Raw genomic sequence first — 17,353 nt, 5'->3', positions numbered from 1 at the left:
GGTGCATTAATGTATGAGGCCATTTACAGCATGTTTTCTGTGCAGCTCCTCTGGATGTCCTCTCTCTCTTAGGCAAGCATGGGCGATGCGCAGGGCTTTCTCCAGCTCAGCTTGGGACTCCTCAAACCTCCGCATAAGGGTGCTGTTAGCCTCCGCAATCCTTCTCCACTCACCAGCTTCCTTCATCACTGCCTGCAAACAACAACCAAGACAGCGTCACTTAACACAAAATATATTTTTTATCCCATACAGAAATAAGTAGTAATACAATGTCATTCAGGATTTCTGTGAAAGTCAAGCATTTGAATAATCTGGGAAACTCAATCCCACATTTACTGATGTATGTAAAAACAAAGGTCAATGGAGCCCCTTTACAAAGGGAAAACATTTTAGAATTAGGCATTAATTCTTGTTTGATATAGTATAAGTACTACACTCCCCGTTAGTAAAATATTTCCTCTTTATGAATGTTAATGATAGATGACAGACCTGTGCAGTAGCCTGCAGTTCACCCACTCTCGTTGTTAGGAGGGACTGGTCAAAGTTCCTCAGGGCTTTGCTGGATCCATGTAGTCGGCGGATGGAGTAGTGGCTGCGCTCCACTGCCGACAAACACCGCCTACAAGACTGCTGCATGGACAGAAGCTCCTGCGGGAGCGCACACAAAACATAAAATTGACATATACATTGAACATCTGTTCAATCCCTAATCTAATTTCCCATAATTATCAACCATGCTTCTTTATTGTGTCCCTAATCCCTAATCTAATTTCCCATAATTATCAACCACACTTCTTTACTGCATCTTCCTCTTTGCTCCTGTAAACATATCTGTAATTGATCAACCTATGGTTCTTTGGTTCTTGTCTCTTTGAATGTTAAAGGTTGCTGACCCGTGGCATAGAGGATGCTAACTCCATGTTGCCATGGTATTTCTCCATTGTAGCTTTCAAACACTAATACCCAATGTGTGGTTCAATGCAACACTAACCTGATTCCTGAGTTTGTCATGTTTGGTGGAGGTGATGCTGCCGGCTTGCTCTACATGGTGGTAAAATGCTGTGATGTGCTTCTCCATATCTTCCAGCAGGGGGAGCAGCACTTGAGATTCTGTCACAACCTGTGCACACCTCTCCTTTATCTAGGTAGAACAATGAACAAGTATTAATCTAAATATTATATCATAAAGATTCTTGGATGTAGAAATTGCAATCGGGAAAGAGTTCATTACCATATTATGCATGAAATTACTACAATACAATGATGTAAGATGCTACAGTACAATTTTGTATTTGTGTGGGATATGTGAGAATGATACACACCTTGCTGAACCGCCCTTTGAGTGTAGTTGAAGTGGGATGACTGTATGACCTCTGTTCCTGAGAAGTATCCCTGGTGATGGAGTCAGCACCAGAGGCCAGTAATTTACTTTGAGCCTCCATAGCTGGGAACTGACGCGTTATGTCCTGTTAGTAAAATGCACGTTGAAAATGACATTAAATACGAGATACATAGATACAAACAAGTGTCAATATCATCACGGACAAAATAAGAATTCAAGGGCTAAGAACAAATACTATTACCTCAACATCCTGAATGAAAGTTCTAACGCTTAGGAAGGATACTTGGATGGGTGTGTTCAGCTTAGCTTCTGAACTGTCCAGAAACTCCTTCAGGGTCATGGCCACCTCCTGTTGCTTCTCATCTCTTTGCTCCATCTCATCAATGCAGGCGTACTGTCAGACAGCATGAAAGCATAAAACATACAAATGAATTGAACACTGGTACATTTAATTGCTATTTTATCACCAGAGAGCCTCAAAATGCCTGAATGATCTGAACTGGTTCTTTTTCGAGGTTAATATCCACTTTGAATAAGTGTCCCACAAGATGCCCACCAACCATGTCTGGATCTACATTTTTGTTGAATCTGGATTAGATTTATGCACGCAAATTCATGATATTTGCAGCTTGCTACGTGCTGATTGCCAAAAATGGACTAGATGGCCACCCTAATAGCATTGACATAATTAAGCAACAATCAAGTAAATACAAAGAATTAGTCTTAGAAAAATGGTCGGATCATGATCAAATGCGGTAGTAGCTTATTGGATTAGACACTCACATATGAACCAGAAGACTCAGTAACCCCACGTACTACCATTGAGCAACTCACTTAACCCTGGGTCTCTCCTGGGGGACTGTCCCTGTAACTACTGACTGTATGTCACTCTGGATAAGAGTGTCTGATAAATGCTGTAAATGTCAATGACTGCTCTTCCTATTTCTTGCATATAAAAACAATCTATGTAATAAACTTTGCCACAGCACACAGATTGCTTTGAATTGTGGAATTCTTTATACTATTACATCCATTTAAGTCATAATAACTAGCCATACAAATAAATAATGAGTAAAATTCAAAAATAATCACAGCAGACTATATGAAAATGTACCAAGACAGTGTTGTATTATAACACCTCAGTCAACCTGTTATGGTCTTTCACTCATGGGAATTACTTCATTACCTGCTTGACTTTGACAAACAGCTTCCTCCACCTCCCATTAAGCAGCAGCAGCTGTTGTCTAAGGTCCTTCACCACCGTATCATCACAGGTCTCAATCAGGAAGTTTCCTGCATCATTCATGGCTGCATGTTGCTCAATCCAATGTGGCAGGTTATGGAAAAACTCCTGAAAGAGAAGAGGAACAAGGTAAAATATGTGGAATTGTGCTAAATGTCCAAAATTCTGAACAGTGCTTACCCATCTGGTGTTTACTGGCAGGGTCAGTGTGTTCTGAGCATCCTCCAGCCAGGCCTGGAGACAGCTGACCGTGCTGCTGTAGCGCTCCCAGTTACACTGCACCTCATCCAGCATGCTCTTCAGACTGCGCACCTCCACTGACACACTACGCCACTGGCCATCAACTTCATTCACGAAGCGCCGCACTTCCACTTCAGCTGAAACACATACAAGCACGCATACACATGCAAACAAATAAATTTAATACTACAAACGAATGCAACTTGCACACCTTAGAGCATATATTAAAGATAGTGTATCTATTGCCATGTATTTAGTGCAATTACCTTATTACATATTAGTGATTAAAAGTCATCAGAACGTATGATAAAAAAGGCGTGTTTATGTTTCTACCATGGAGAACAGAGTCTAATCAACTGTGCTACCACAATGCCCTACACTTCATCAGTGCTGGAATGGCAAAAGCAATCACTGTAAAATAGGTGGAAAATCCATTTTGCAATCACACAGAAAAGATTTTTCTCAACGCCTTAAGATAAAACCTGCAACTGACCAATGGGAGCACGGAACACAGGCCAAAGAGCTTTGCCTAATTTGCAACTGTACTTCGGCTTTCAGAAACCCCATTGTGCTACCTACTATGTAGCCTGAAGCCTGCAATGAAAAGCAACAAGCTACATTTGCAGGCACCAGCGTCTAGAGACCAGCAAAGTAGAACATCTCCACTAATGGCCTGGGATTCCCTGCTGAATTCAGAGCATGGAAAACCTCATTTGCCCATTGCCTGAAGTGCGAGAGCGAGAAAGAGATAGGGAAAAGACCCCATAGAGGCAGGCTGATTGACTACCCGGCCCCATAAGGTTAGAACTGGCTTGGGGGGGCAGTGGGGGATCCAGAAGGTGAGGCAGGGTGTGGTATTTACCACGGTTCCACCCCCAGAACAGATCACACATACTGACAAAGAATTGAATATTTTGAACCTTTTTCATGCAGCGGTTATAAATACACAAAGAAGAAGTCTGAATTTATTTGTGTATATTCTGATGACATTTTTAAGACAATTGGGGAAAATATTAAACATTCAAAGCTATTATTTTTAATGCACACTCTTCATCCAAATAGCTAAAACCGTCTGTTTTTTTATTACAATCATGCACCATCTCTCCATTGATAGAAATTGTGTAAACTCTTACCGGAACCGTCTAACATTACATAAGCCTCAGCGGTCTGTTTCAATGTCTGGTGCAACGTCTTGTACTTCTCAAAAAAACACTGTTCTTCAACAAAAGTCTGAAATAATAACAAACAATATAGTTCATAGAAATTTTGCAGAGTAACAACCAGAACAATTACAGAATTGATCAGTACATACAACACAAGTAACTATACACATAAACTATACTACAATATATTACATGAATTAGCTGTGTTTCATGTAACAATGTTATGATAGTCTGTTATGATAGTCTAGCATGTTTGTGCATCAGCGTGGCAGATTTTATTGTAAGGATGTACATTGGTGTAGGATTTACCAACAAAAATTTTGCTAGCAGATCAGCCCCCTGTACATTATAGCATACAGGGAGTGCAGAATTATTAGGCAAGTTGTATTTTTGAGGAATAATTTTATTATTGAACAACAACCATGTTCTCAATGAACCCAAAAAACTCCTTAATATCAAAGCTGAATGTTTTTGGAAGTAGTTTTTAGTTTGTTTTTATTTTGAGCTATTTTAGGGGGATATCTGTGTGTGCAGGTGACTATTACTGTGCATAATTATTAGGCAACTTAACAAAAAACAAATAAATACCCATTTCAATTTATTTATTTTTACCAGTGAAACCAATATAACATCTCCACATTCACAAATATACATTTCTGACATTCAAAAACAAAACAAAAACAAATCAGCGACCAATATAGCCACATTTCTTTGCAAGGACACTCAAAAGCCTGCCATCCATGGATTCTGTCAGTGTTTTGATCTGTTCACCATCAACATTGCGTGCAGCAGCAACCACAGCCTCCCAGACACTGTTCAGAGAGGTGTACTGTTTTCCCTCCTTGTAAATCTCACATTTGATGATGGACCACAGGTTCTCAATGGGGTTTAGATCAGGGGAACAAGGAGGCCATGTCATTAGTTTTTCTTCTTTTATACCCTTTCTTGCCAGCCACGCTGTGGAGTACTTGGAGGCGTGTGATGGAGCATTGTCCTGCATGAAAATCATGTTTTTCTTGAAGGATGCTGACATCTTCCTGTACCACTGCTTGAAGAAGGTGACTTCCAGAAACTGGCAGTAGGACTGGGAGTTGAGCTTGACTCCATCCTCAACCCGAAAAGGCCCCACAAGCTCATCTTTGATGATACCAGCCCAAACCAGTACTCCACCTCCACCTTGCTGGCGTCTGAGTCGGACTGGAGCTCTCTGCCCTTTACCAATCCAGCCACGGGCCCATCCATCTGGCCCATCAAGACTCTCATTTCATCAGTCCATAAAACCTTAGAAAAATGAGTATTGAGATATTTCTTGGCCCAGTCTTGACGTTTCAGCTTGTGTGTCTTGTTCAGTGGTGGTCGTCTTTCAGCCTTTCTTACCTTGGCCATGTCTCTGAGTATTGCACACCTTGTGCTTTTGGGCACTCCAGTGATGTTGCAGCTCTGAAATATGGCCAAACTGGTGGCAAGTGGCATCTTGGCAGCTGCACGCTTGACTTTTCTCAGTTCATGGGCAGTTATTTTGCGCCTTGGTTTTTCCACACGCTTCTTGCGACCCTGTTGACTATTTTGAATGAAACGCTTGATTGTTCGATGATCACACTTCAGAAGCTTTGCAATTTTAAGGGTGCTGCATCCCTCTGCAAGATATCTCACTATTTTTGACTTTTCTGAGCCTGTCAAGTCCTTCTTTTGACCCATTTTGCCAAAGGAAAGGAAGTTGCCTAATAATTATGCACACCTGATATAGGTTGATGTCATTAGACCACACCCCTTCTCGTTACAGAGATGCACATCACCTAATTTGCTTAATTGGTAGTAGGCTTTCGAGCCTATACAGCTTGGAGTAAGATAACATGCATGAAGAGGATGATGTGGACAAAATACTCATTTGCCTAATAATTCTGCTCTCCCTGTATTTACAAAATCCATTGTAACTCATTTTTAATCAGTGGCTCAAATGTCATTGTACTACATAAAATGTTGTATTATATTTATCCTATTTAACAGATCAGTGTTTTTCAGTGTTGTGGCAGTCTCACTCACAATATAACTCTTTAGCAGCAGTTCCACAGAATCTCGCTGGCCATATTTGATGATCCAGGACTTCAGCTTGGACTCGGCCAGCTGGAGGAAAGCCAGCGTGCGGTGCTTCACCTCACAGAACTCAAGTTTACTCAAGTGAATGTGTACTGCAGCAGACACTTGGTTAAACCTGAATCACACACAAAATACAAAAAATAAAATAAGCGGTGGGCTTTTGATTTTGTTAGTAAAGTAAGCATTAAGACTGTGTGGTGTGCCAGAGTGTTGTGCTGAGAGGGGATGTGATATTTCTGACCTCTCAGCCATGTCTTGGAGCTGTTCTGGAGAAACTGGGGCTCCATTAACTGAACCATCCCTGTGGATCACCTGGAAGGTCTGTTTGTGTTCCTCCAGACCCATCAGAAGCTCCTTATTGAAACAATTTCAGAACTTAATAAGAGAAAAGCCATGTCTCATTCAGTCTCTTTTCATCGCCGTTCACAGAGAACTTTGTACTGCACCTGGTGCTGATGGCGTTTGCAGTTCAGTAAGTTTGCCGTCTCTTCATGTGAAAGATGTATGGGCATCTCCTCCCGCAAAGCCCCCTCAGCCTGGTGCAGCCATTTGCCCACCATACCCAACGCACCTGGCAATGCCCGATCCAGCTGAAGGTGCCAGTCTAACAGCTGAAGGGTAAAAATGAAAGACCTGTTTTAGTATGAGAGTCGCACAAAAAAAGATTTTTTTTTTCTTTGATTTAAAACGATATCTTCAAGATGCCCTTAAGGTGTTGGAATGGCACAGTCACCTAATTACACACTGTACAATGCATGACTGCACCCATGATTCGTTATTGGGGAAAGTCTAACATTTCTGCAGTATGCAGTGATGTTATTGTAATTCCGGCAGTTTTGCGTCGAATGAAAATGGGGGGTGGGGGTGGGGAGTCAAATATGTTTTATCACAAAAGCACAAAGTCAAGATGTGGCACAGCAAACATACTTAATACTCATGAGAAAGCACACCCACCCCCCTGCTGCCTGCCAGGCACAATCTCTGAGCATAATTATCAAGTGCGGGCATATTTAACACAGATGATTGAAGAGATGTTATTTGATCGTGGTTTCAGATAATGCAAAAAAAAAGACAAGGGCTGGGAATTTTCTCTTAGACAGATCCTTTTTGTCTACTTTGTCTCCTGTTTTTATGCAACTATCAGTTGTACTGCAAAATTGTGCTGAATTAAAGCAATACATTTTTGTTTGTTGACCACATATGGCATTTATTTTTGTCTCACTCTGTTGGACACTCGCTCCCATGCTTGCTTGAGCAAGGCCTGGTCAACAGTCAGCATCCCATCCCTCTGCGTAGACTGGAGCGCAGCCAATATGTGTTTCTTCCTCAGCTCATACTGGACACGCTGCTGCTTAAAAGACTACGAGACAGACAGAAGACAACAGAAAGAAAACATTTTAAGGGGTGAAGGACAATTGAGTTTATAACTGTGCTTCCTGGATGAAGAACAAAGTCCATGTATGATGTCTGATTTATATAAATAGCAAATAAATAAATAAAATAACAAGAACAAGTCACTTGCAATTTGTATCTACCCTTTTTGTTAGTGTCTAAAAATTTCTGAACATGCAATTTAATTAACTTTATATTGAAAGAGTTTAAATAGCAATGTTTGACAGCTTGAATGCATATTACTCTCTCATTTTATTTGACATAAACACACTCCTAGTCTCACATAGCGCAAACAGTGTTGCCAGATATCTGATCATTTCAGCACGCAATCGTCCAAAAAAAACACCACCAAACCCGAACAAAACTATCTGATCCTACTAAACGTGCTTAAATAAAAATTGGTTTCCACACATTTACCAAAATATCAAATCCAAAACCACCCAATCAGGCAACAATCTGAAGTCTCCTACCTCCTCTGTGGTTTACCTCTGGTATATCTGGTATCCCCTAATTAAACCTCACAAAACTTCATAGCACCGCCATGTCTTCTACCAAACTGAGCTTAGTGTTGAAGGTGTTAAAATATGCTGACTCCTGTCTCTCCTCTCTCTGACCTGGTACTGCTGACTGAATCCGCCCTCAGCCGCTTGGGCCCGTGCCGAGTCCCTCTCCAGCTGATCCAGCCAGGCCTTCAGCTCCCTCAGCCCTTTTCGCTTCTCCCTCTGCACAAAGGACGCAAACAAGGTGGATCAGCAATGCAGATGAACATGGGAGAGACACAACGTGATGCACAATACAATAATTAACAATAAATGTATCAAGTTGCATGGCATTTTGACCATTGTACAAACATCTACCTCAAAACCACATCCCAATGTTTAATGCCATTTAAACTGCCTCCTAAGTGATTACACAGCTCAGATATGCCTTTCTGATAACACATTAATTCACACAGCCTACAGCTACACTGCCAGCTCAGTTGGATTTGGAGAGGCGTCCCTGCTGGGGGGTGAGATTCTACCCTCTTTCAAAGAGAGATTCCATCCAAACGCTCTACAAGAGAGCAGAAAATCGGTCACAAAAGCTCTTCATGTGGGAGTTCCTAATCATTTTACACGCCCCGTATTAACCATTAACAAATGTCGATTGCTTTATAAGACTAAATGTATGCAACAGGGCCAATTCCCTTGACTGTACTCAGGACTTTTTCATATTTTCACTGATGTTTCTACCTTAGGGTAGATGGAAATTTTGTTAAAAACTGTCTTTCATCTATTACTTCTCATTTTTTTAAAGAAGTATTTTAAGATTGACATTATCAGTCAATTAGCGCAGACAATTTGGGATTTATTTTTTTTTAATGCTACTAATTAAACTAATACTGTCACACCATAATAAATCTTAGACCAGGCAAGGAGGCACCAACATTTCATACCTGCTGGGCTTAAATGTATCAAGGCAGCATCCTAGTAACCAAATTAAATCCAGAATCCTTTTTTTAAGTAGAAAATACAAAATCTTTTCCTCACCAGAGGCTGTCATTACCATGCAAATGGTTCCCAAGCAGTTGTTAGACTAATAGAAACAGTGAAAATGTAATATGATAGAGACACCCACCCCCAGTGTCAAAAGCTAAAATTGTCTTCCAGGGAAATTCCTTTCATAGATAATGATAAAGCAAACGACCCTGGCAAGTGCATTAATCCAGAGGAATTGGGAGATAATGGATAATGTTGGAAGAATGAAATGTACACGATTAGGAGCAAACAGATCAAATAAAACATGGGAAGTACATAACCAAAGGTGCTATGAGGACAAATCTAAAATGTAAATAAATGTAAATATTGTTAAGGTTGAAATGCATTTCAGCTATGCAAATACCTGGTTATTAAGGTAAGGTAAGAAATCATAGAAACATCCCATAACTTGCTTTATTTAATTCGTCAGAAAAAAACTTTTAACAGAACCGGCTGGTTTTCCCATCAATAACTGTGTTATTAACTATAATCTGAAAATTATTTATGAATAGTATTTTATTTCCACACCTGTAATCCATATATTAAAATCCCTAATATGACTAACCAATGGTTACTTACTTTGGGCTATTAACATACCTCTAACATTTCCTCAATGTCTCGAGGAGCAAGAGCAAGCTGCAGTTAACAGGAAGGCACGGTGACAAAATAGACACACACACACCAAATGAAAAGACATCAGTGAACAAAGAGAAGGTGTGGCATACTAGAACAGACAAAGAGAGCACATCCAAGTTATCACACCACAATACAGGCATGCACAAGAGCAGACAAGAAACAGGCTTTTAAAGTGATGGTTGATGTGATGAAGGATTGCTCTTTAAGGGTATTTTTTCCATCCCTTTACCTCAAATAGTTGTATATGAAATAAAAGCTTAATAATGAAAATTCTGAAGGGGGAAGTACAAAAGAATGCTAATGTGACAAATTATGTTATTTTAATTAGCACCCAAATTAGACTGATGAACAAAGTTAACACCAAAAAAACAAAAAGTTTTGCAATGCCAATCTTGAAGGATTATGATACCAGCTTGATCCTGGTGTAAAAGTAGAGGTTACAAGAATGAACATTCTCTGTAAGATTCTTGTTTGGTAAGAGCCCTACAGAGATTAGTGAGAGAAGAAACACAATTTGGTAGAAAACCTGCAAAATAAGAGAGCTTATATATATTGTCAAAATATATATTGAGTCCATTCAATACTTTTTTTGTTACTTTGAACCTGAGCAACATAAATACATTTGATATTCATTGTACAAGATAATATCCAGCATGTCAACATGTGTTCTCATTTGCATAACAATAAACATTTAAAACCACTAACCAATAATGCTCATTACAATATTTATCACTCTAATTAACCCAATCCCACAGCTACCAGTGCAAATATCAGTGTACACTCTTATTGCCAGACAGGAGAAGAAAAAAGATTATTAAATACTAATAACATATAATGGGGTGTGAACAAAACGCTGTTACCTCTTCTTTCTGTTCCTCAGTGTGCGCCTGTCGCTGATCAGGGTGATGTTTCAAAAACTGGGCCACATACGTCATTATGGACTTCTCGTCTGGCTTGTCCATGTCTACGTCTGTTAAACATGAAAAAAATGTTTTAAACAGTATAAAGCAAAAAAGTACATTAACAGGTTCCATCTGTCTAGAAATGTGGCACAATCATGTAGTGTTTGATTTTCATCAAGTATATAGAGATAAATACATGAAAATAATGCAAGGCACTACAACTGGGCTAGCTCCTGCACCAGCTTCCAGTTTAACCCCTTTAAAACCTCAGAAATCAGCACCACCAACCGCTCCTCTTGTTGTTGTCCGTTCACTAAAACTTAATGTAGTCCCCATATGCAATGACTACACGGAATGGGTTTTTGGGAGAGCTTGGTGGGGTTAAAAAAAACTTGCATATTAAACCAGACAACAGTCTGGTGCTAATAGCTGCTGGGCAAAGCTGTCCACAAGGCATCGGGGGAAGCCTTGATGGATGGTTGTGACCACACTGCCTGGAACCACATTGTTTTGCAGCGGTTCCATCTGACTTACAAGAAACCTGCTCATGTCTGCGACAAATTCCCGCATTTCGTTCTGAATTTCACTTGCATTTTGCGCAACATACTTTTGCTGGCACTGAGCATTACACTATGCGATGCCCATCTAATTATTAAAATGTCAACCTTCATTTGTCAGGCCTCATTGTGTGAAGGACTGCTAAGCCACGGCTGCTGCCATGTGGTTGGTTCCCAATAGAAATCACAGTAATTAGGAATTCACTGCGATTCCATGTGTAAGCGTAACACAGAGGTGATTATACAGACACCTCCAGGATTACTGGCATGGTTAATGAAGAAAAATGGTGATAAAAAAGAGGGTAAATGCAAATATAAATGTCTCCTATAGTTAATTCACCTTTGCTGCTGTTTATTCAAGGGTACCCTAGATTCTGGAGGTGAGTGTGTATCAAGTTCATTAAATATCCCAGGCACTCCAAAAACTGAAGAGCAATTTTCATTCATTTTGTACCTTTTGGGTCGAGCAGAGGTGGGATTCCAAGCTCTCTCTCTGCCAATAGGAAGGCCTCTTCCAGGTTCTTCTGGTTGCTTCTCTTCCATACCTGATCCATGTTGACCACGTGTGGTCTGAGAGTGGAGATGATTGCATGGAAAGCAACACCACTGCGCCAGCTGGGGCCAAAGTCCTTGACCTCAATACCTAATGGCCTGTAAATGTCATTTTAGAAACTGAATGTAACAGCACAGAGAAGACATAGCTAGTACCTGACCTTAGACATACAAATTACATACACAATTTACCCTTTAATTTCCTAATTAACATCACAAACGCCTCCCATAGCTTGTTAACAGTAGGTCTTTAAGAAAAATATTTATACTTAAGTACGGTGATACTATTTTGTGATATTATATAGATTTCCGAAAACATAACATACTATTCTGTATGTAATTTGTGGTTTACTGGAGCCTTATGGGACACTAATGCAGTCTTAATTTTTGACCAAAACAAAATCTTTAAAAGCAATCCTTATTTAAGCTATCATATTTTTTTGCTTTAATCTTACAAGTATGTCTCCCTGTGTACAGTATCCCAATATATCATAATATAATGAATTATAACCCCTGTAATGTTGCATCAGATAACGAGACCAAATTGATCAATTTACAGATTAATTAGAGTGACATCCAGAAATTGTACAAATTGAGTTGTTTTGGGGTCTAAGAAGTTGCTAGCTGCACTGCTCACAAATCAAATGATAACATTAGTAAGAAATCTTATTTACTTGGTCACTACAGCTTGGACCCATTTGAGCAGAGCTCTCTTGGCTCCACCCTGGAAGGACAGGCGTGGCTTCCTCTTGGCTGGAGAGCTTCCAGTATCCATGTGGGAACTGTCCATGGAGGAAGAGCTACTGCACTGAGCCTGCAGAGCTGGCAGTGTGCTGGTCAGCTCCTCTATCTGTGGTGAGAGGGGATTATAATAAAACCATACATGAAGTAATGCAGGTTACATTAAGACATTAGTTTAGTTTATTGAATTGAGCAATTTTTACCTGAAAGTAAAGTATAATGGTCCACACAAGTCCCAGAACTATGGATGGGCGACCATCAACAATATCTGTTGAATTGATGTTGACCAATTTGATCTGCCAACATATAATAACACGGATATTGTTTACAAACAAGGAAAAATTCTCACAGTTCTCACAACAATTTTCCAACACCCAAATACTAACTTTATAGAACCATAACCTACAAACACCCCTCAGGTACAGTAACTCAATACATCCATAACTATTGCTGTCAAGTGGCTTAGGGACTGTGATTTACATTTACCATTACCTACCAGCGACACTGTTTTAAATTAGCAGCATTTGAAATGCAGAAACAGGAGCAGTTGCATCATCTTCACTGCAACTGAAGATACGCTTTTGAAAGGACATTACATCCTTTTGAATAAGCAGGCTGTCACTTCCTCTTCTGGACGATAGAATAGCTAATGCTTTCCCCTCGTCATTTTGAGGCATCAAGCTCTGTGGCCAATATAGCATTGGCAGTCCAGATTTTTAATTTGTTAATTTACGTTTAAGAGGAGCTATTTATTGTTATTTATTCCTATTTGAGATGCAGATATAATATGATTAACTGTGTTTAGTACATTTAGTACACATGCAACATAGAAGCACAAGGAAGACATTTGGTGAAATGCTGTAGGCCATACTAACCGGGGATCCTCTATAGGCACTCTGGGAAAGGCATGTAAAAAAAGGAGAGATAACAGGCTTTAAAGAGACAGGTGGGATTGAAGGAGCATGTCTCGCAGATGAAAAACGTGTCTCACCACAGAGATAACCTCACAGTGACAAGCAGATTCATATCACTCACCCACACTGCAGCGTCCATCTACACACACACATATTTAAAGCATAGTCTGGGGTTGTAGACATATTAAAATACTACACATGAACATACACACACACACACACACACACACACACACACACACACACGTTGCTGTAAGCCCGTAAGTTCGGGGAGCCACTATAACGAAACAGCCTTTAAGCCCTGCAGAAAGGTTGAGGCTCATGGAGAGAGAGGCAGGCCTCTGCTTCCCACCCCCCATTGCCAGGACGGGAAGGCGCGTATAGATAAGACCACATGATTCACAGATACAGAACCATGAAACCCTAGAAATGAATCCCGCTGGAGTAGAGCGGCACAGAGACAGACGGGTTAAACCGACAGCATTATCCACACTTCTGAAGAAGGTAGGGATATGATTATGGGCTAGAGTGGGACATAAAAATAAGCCTAAGTACTCTAATACTATGTAATTTATGCCTTTGAGAGTATGGATGAGACAGAAGCAGACAATTGCAGATAAAATCCCTAATAAGTCGGAAATCTTGTACACATCTTTGTGCAGAGAGCATAATCAGGTTAGAGATGATACACACAGAGGAAACCTGGTTTGTGGGTGAATGCTATAAATCTCTACCTGTCCACCAAAACAAACATGATGTATGTCAATTTTATGTTAATGTACTTCTATACACAAACATGAGGAATAGTGTAAAATGTAGTGATGTGATCAACTTTTAACTTAAATTAAGTCAGAATTTCCCAAAAATATCAGGCTGCTACAGTTATACCACTCTTTTTTTTATCTTTACTGTTGCAAAATACATTTGTGAATATTAACAGTTTGAGTTATTATTCAAATAGTAGCTTAAATGTATCTGTACACAATATTAAGAGTATATTAACAGTATATTAACAGTTTGTCATATTATTCATATAGGAGTTTAAATTTATGTATAAAATATTACTAGTTATATATTAACAGTAACAGTTATATTAACAGTATATTAACAGTTTATGATATTATTCATATAGGAGTTTAAATGTATCTGTATAAAATATTACCAGTTATATATTAACAGTAACAGTTATATTAACAGTATATATTAACAGTATATTAACAGTTTATGATATTTTTCATATAGGAGTTTAAATGTATCTGTCAGTAACTGGAGACCGTAATGAGGCAGTGGTGGTCTTTCGAGTAAGGAAGCGGATCCGTAATTAGAAGATTGCTGGTTTGAATCCCGATCTGCAAAGGTGCCACAAAGCAAAGCACCGTCCCCACACGCTACTCCCCGGGCGCCTGTCATGGCTGTTCACCAAGGGTGATGGTTAAATCCAGCGGACACATTTCGTTGTGTCACTGTGTGCTGCGGTGCAGTGTATCATAGCCACTTCACTTTCACTTTTTTCACTTCCAACATTCAAAGCTGATGGACAATTGTGAGGAAAATGTATGTGAGGAAAGAGAATCAACATGGATTTGCTTCATTATTAATAAATATAAACAACAGAAACAACACATTTTGAGTAGAAAGTGATTTTGTTTCCTAGACAAAAGGTATAGCCTCAACACAGCTTGTTCTGCATTGGGTTGCACACAACAAAAGCACCCCCCCCCCCCCTCTCTCTCTCTCTCTCTCTCTCTCAAGGGATAAGGAAGCATAAAGGAAACATCAGACATAGACAGAGACAGAGATGGGAGGCAGGGAAATAAAGGTCATATGGGGTCGCACACAGTTGCTCTGACCTGAAGCCCTGCACCTGAGCTAAGCACCATGGGATTTTTGAGCTCACCCGTCTGCCTTCCAGGAAGTTTAGCGCCGTGCCCACGTTGGCGACCCAGTGGATCCGCTGCAGCTTGCGGCCCCGCTCACACGGCTGAGGGAACCCGGAATGCAAAAAAAAAGCACAGAACAGAAAAGGAATTGACCTTTTTAAAAATACACAACAACTATAAATAAATAAAAAGTGAATGAATAAATAAACCAAAAATAAAAATGAATGAATTAATAAACAAATATATGTTTAAATAAATCATTTTCCTCCAGTGACTCCCTCCACTGTCACATGCATATATTATGGATTTGGGATTTTTAATCAGAATATTAATAGAGAGAAAGTGCGAGTGTGTGTGTGTGTGAGAGAGAGAGAGAGAGAGAGAGAGAGAGGACAATACATCAGGACAGAGATCATACATGTTCTAGAGACAATAGAAGCTGGAACAATAAAGAACAGTTGGGAGAAGAAGAGAAGTAAAGAACACAGAAATCTGTAGTTGGACACTGATCAATACAACATTGCAAAAGAAAAGTCGCACCTCAGGCACTAAAGACCTTGCGGGACCTCCTACCTCATGGTATCTTTGTGTATGTGTGTGTGTGAGAGAGAGAGAGAGAGAGAGAGAGAGAGAAAAGGTGTGTCTTTTCTCCTCTGTTACCATTTACCTCAGCAAAAAAAAGTCATTATGCTCCAAAAATTTCCTCTTAAAATAATAATGTGTTTCATGTACAACATAATTTCTGCAAAAAATCCTAATTTGTACCCTGGGTGAAGCTGGTTTCTGCCCCCGACTGCCTCTCCTCATCCTTCTTCTGCCATCCAGAAAATTGAGCTTACCAGTTTCTGTCCAGACAGCACTTCCAGCAGAGCCAGCAGCATCACACCATCTTTTATGTCCTCAAACAGGTCAGCCACTGACAGAGGGGGCGTGCACTACAGAAGACAAGCAGCAATCATTTGTGGTTCTTCTTCTCATATCAAGTATTGATGCATCAAGTTTCATCTTTAAATAAGTGTTCTATAGCTGTTTAACAATATTTTTGATAAGTTGAATTTGTACTTATGCTACAATACTTACAATATTTTCTGAAAAAATATAGCAGTTTGGACTAAAATATAATGGAAATGGAAAAAGAAGATAATACAGACTTTACATGGACAGAGGTTCATGTATAATGCGAAAGAAAAAAATATTTAAATATATTATATTTAAACATTTACATACATATTTTGAAAAGAACATTGTATTTTTCTTGGTCAAAATTATTTATACTGAATAATGTCTTTTCAGCCTCATAGTTTTCAAAGATTGCAAGCTAATCGCTAAGACTTCAAGGATTTTTTTTTTCTTTTTTTCTGAGCAACGGCCCATTATCTGTGCTAAGAAGCACAAGCGAGAGCTTAAAAGGGGTCCCCAAATCCCAAAAATACGCTGATTCTGCGAAGCAGAGACCTTCCTCTGTTACTGCTGTACTGACCCAGTATGGACTGTTCATCCCAAAAAAATCCACACACCTCACATGTTCACCATGTCTGGATATCAAGGATTTCGCTCAAGACATGGTCACGTGACTGTGCTAAAAGGGGTTTTGGGGGGGAAAAGCTGCAAATGGGCAGTCATTTCAATCTACTTCTCAAGGAGATTAATGGAAAGAAAAGAACAGAAAGGAGAGAGAGAGGAAGTATATAAAAAAGGCTAAAAAGAAAGTAGAACAGGGACAGCCATGCGCACAGAAACTCAAAATGAAAAGACATAAAAAGAACTTAAGGAGCTAAACGCAGGAAAAAATGTTAAAAGAAGCTTACTTTTATTTTTTGATGAAGTTTATTCATACAATAGTTGTATTCATGTAATTTGTCAATCACTTTTTAATCTCTTGAGTTTCACTGTGCTAAGAGTGAGAACAATTTTAATTAGTATTAAAAAATTCATGTGCTAATTGAAGTCAAATTCACCTATTAGTTGGTTTGAATCCAAAATGTAATGAGGCTTTTTGGACTAATTACATGACCGGAAAATAAGGAAATAATATCCGCGCACTTAACACAGATGCAGGAGTCAAGAATAATAAATCAAAGGATTATCCAACTAATTACATGTGAGTGTTGGAGTGTAATAGAATGAACGTGTGGCTGCAGCTGCAGCCTGCTCTAATTCCCATACCGCAGAGTTAT

At 39.5% G+C, this 17,353-nt stretch overlaps 1 protein-coding gene across 6 annotated transcripts in view; it reads right to left on the bottom strand.

Moving 5' to 3' along the window:
* Window positions 1–17,353, bottom strand: part of syne1a (spectrin repeat containing, nuclear envelope 1a) — a 119,477-nt gene that overhangs the window by 86,817 nt on the left and 15,307 nt on the right. For 5 of the 6 annotated variants that reach the window (XM_028953075.1, XM_028953077.1, XM_028953078.1 and 2 more), the window contains exons 3-23: window positions 16,016–16,111; window positions 15,194–15,277; window positions 13,258–13,278; window positions 12,586–12,678; window positions 12,316–12,491; window positions 11,544–11,740; window positions 10,491–10,600; window positions 9,592–9,630; window positions 8,092–8,199; window positions 7,308–7,445; window positions 6,532–6,696; window positions 6,327–6,439; window positions 6,032–6,200; window positions 3,959–4,055; window positions 2,766–2,962; window positions 2,529–2,693; window positions 1,584–1,736; window positions 1,323–1,466; window positions 992–1,141; window positions 490–648; window positions 28–192 (exon numbers count right to left, since the gene is read on the bottom strand). In XM_028953075.1, the coding sequence (XP_028808908.1) occupies window positions 28–192; window positions 490–648; window positions 992–1,141; window positions 1,323–1,466; window positions 1,584–1,736; window positions 2,529–2,693; window positions 2,766–2,962; window positions 3,959–4,055; window positions 6,032–6,200; window positions 6,327–6,439; window positions 6,532–6,696; window positions 7,308–7,445; window positions 8,092–8,199; window positions 9,592–9,630; window positions 10,491–10,600; window positions 11,544–11,740; window positions 12,316–12,491; window positions 12,586–12,678; window positions 13,258–13,278; window positions 15,194–15,277; window positions 16,016–16,111 (2,739 nt within the window). The remainder of the gene's footprint in view (window positions 1–27; window positions 193–489; window positions 649–991; window positions 1,142–1,322; window positions 1,467–1,583; window positions 1,737–2,528; window positions 2,694–2,765; window positions 2,963–3,958; window positions 4,056–6,031; window positions 6,201–6,326; window positions 6,440–6,531; window positions 6,697–7,307; window positions 7,446–8,091; window positions 8,200–9,591; window positions 9,631–10,490; window positions 10,601–11,543; window positions 11,741–12,315; window positions 12,492–12,585; window positions 12,679–13,257; window positions 13,279–15,193; window positions 15,278–16,015; window positions 16,112–17,353) is intronic. The other variant, XM_028953076.1, reaches the window with a different exon arrangement.

This window comes from Denticeps clupeoides, chromosome 14 (genome assembly GCF_900700375.1).
Source record: "Denticeps clupeoides chromosome 14, fDenClu1.1, whole genome shotgun sequence".
Classification (NCBI taxonomy): domain Eukaryota; kingdom Metazoa; phylum Chordata; class Actinopteri; order Clupeiformes; family Denticipitidae; genus Denticeps; species Denticeps clupeoides.
This window is presented reverse-complemented; position numbering and strand designations above follow the sequence as displayed.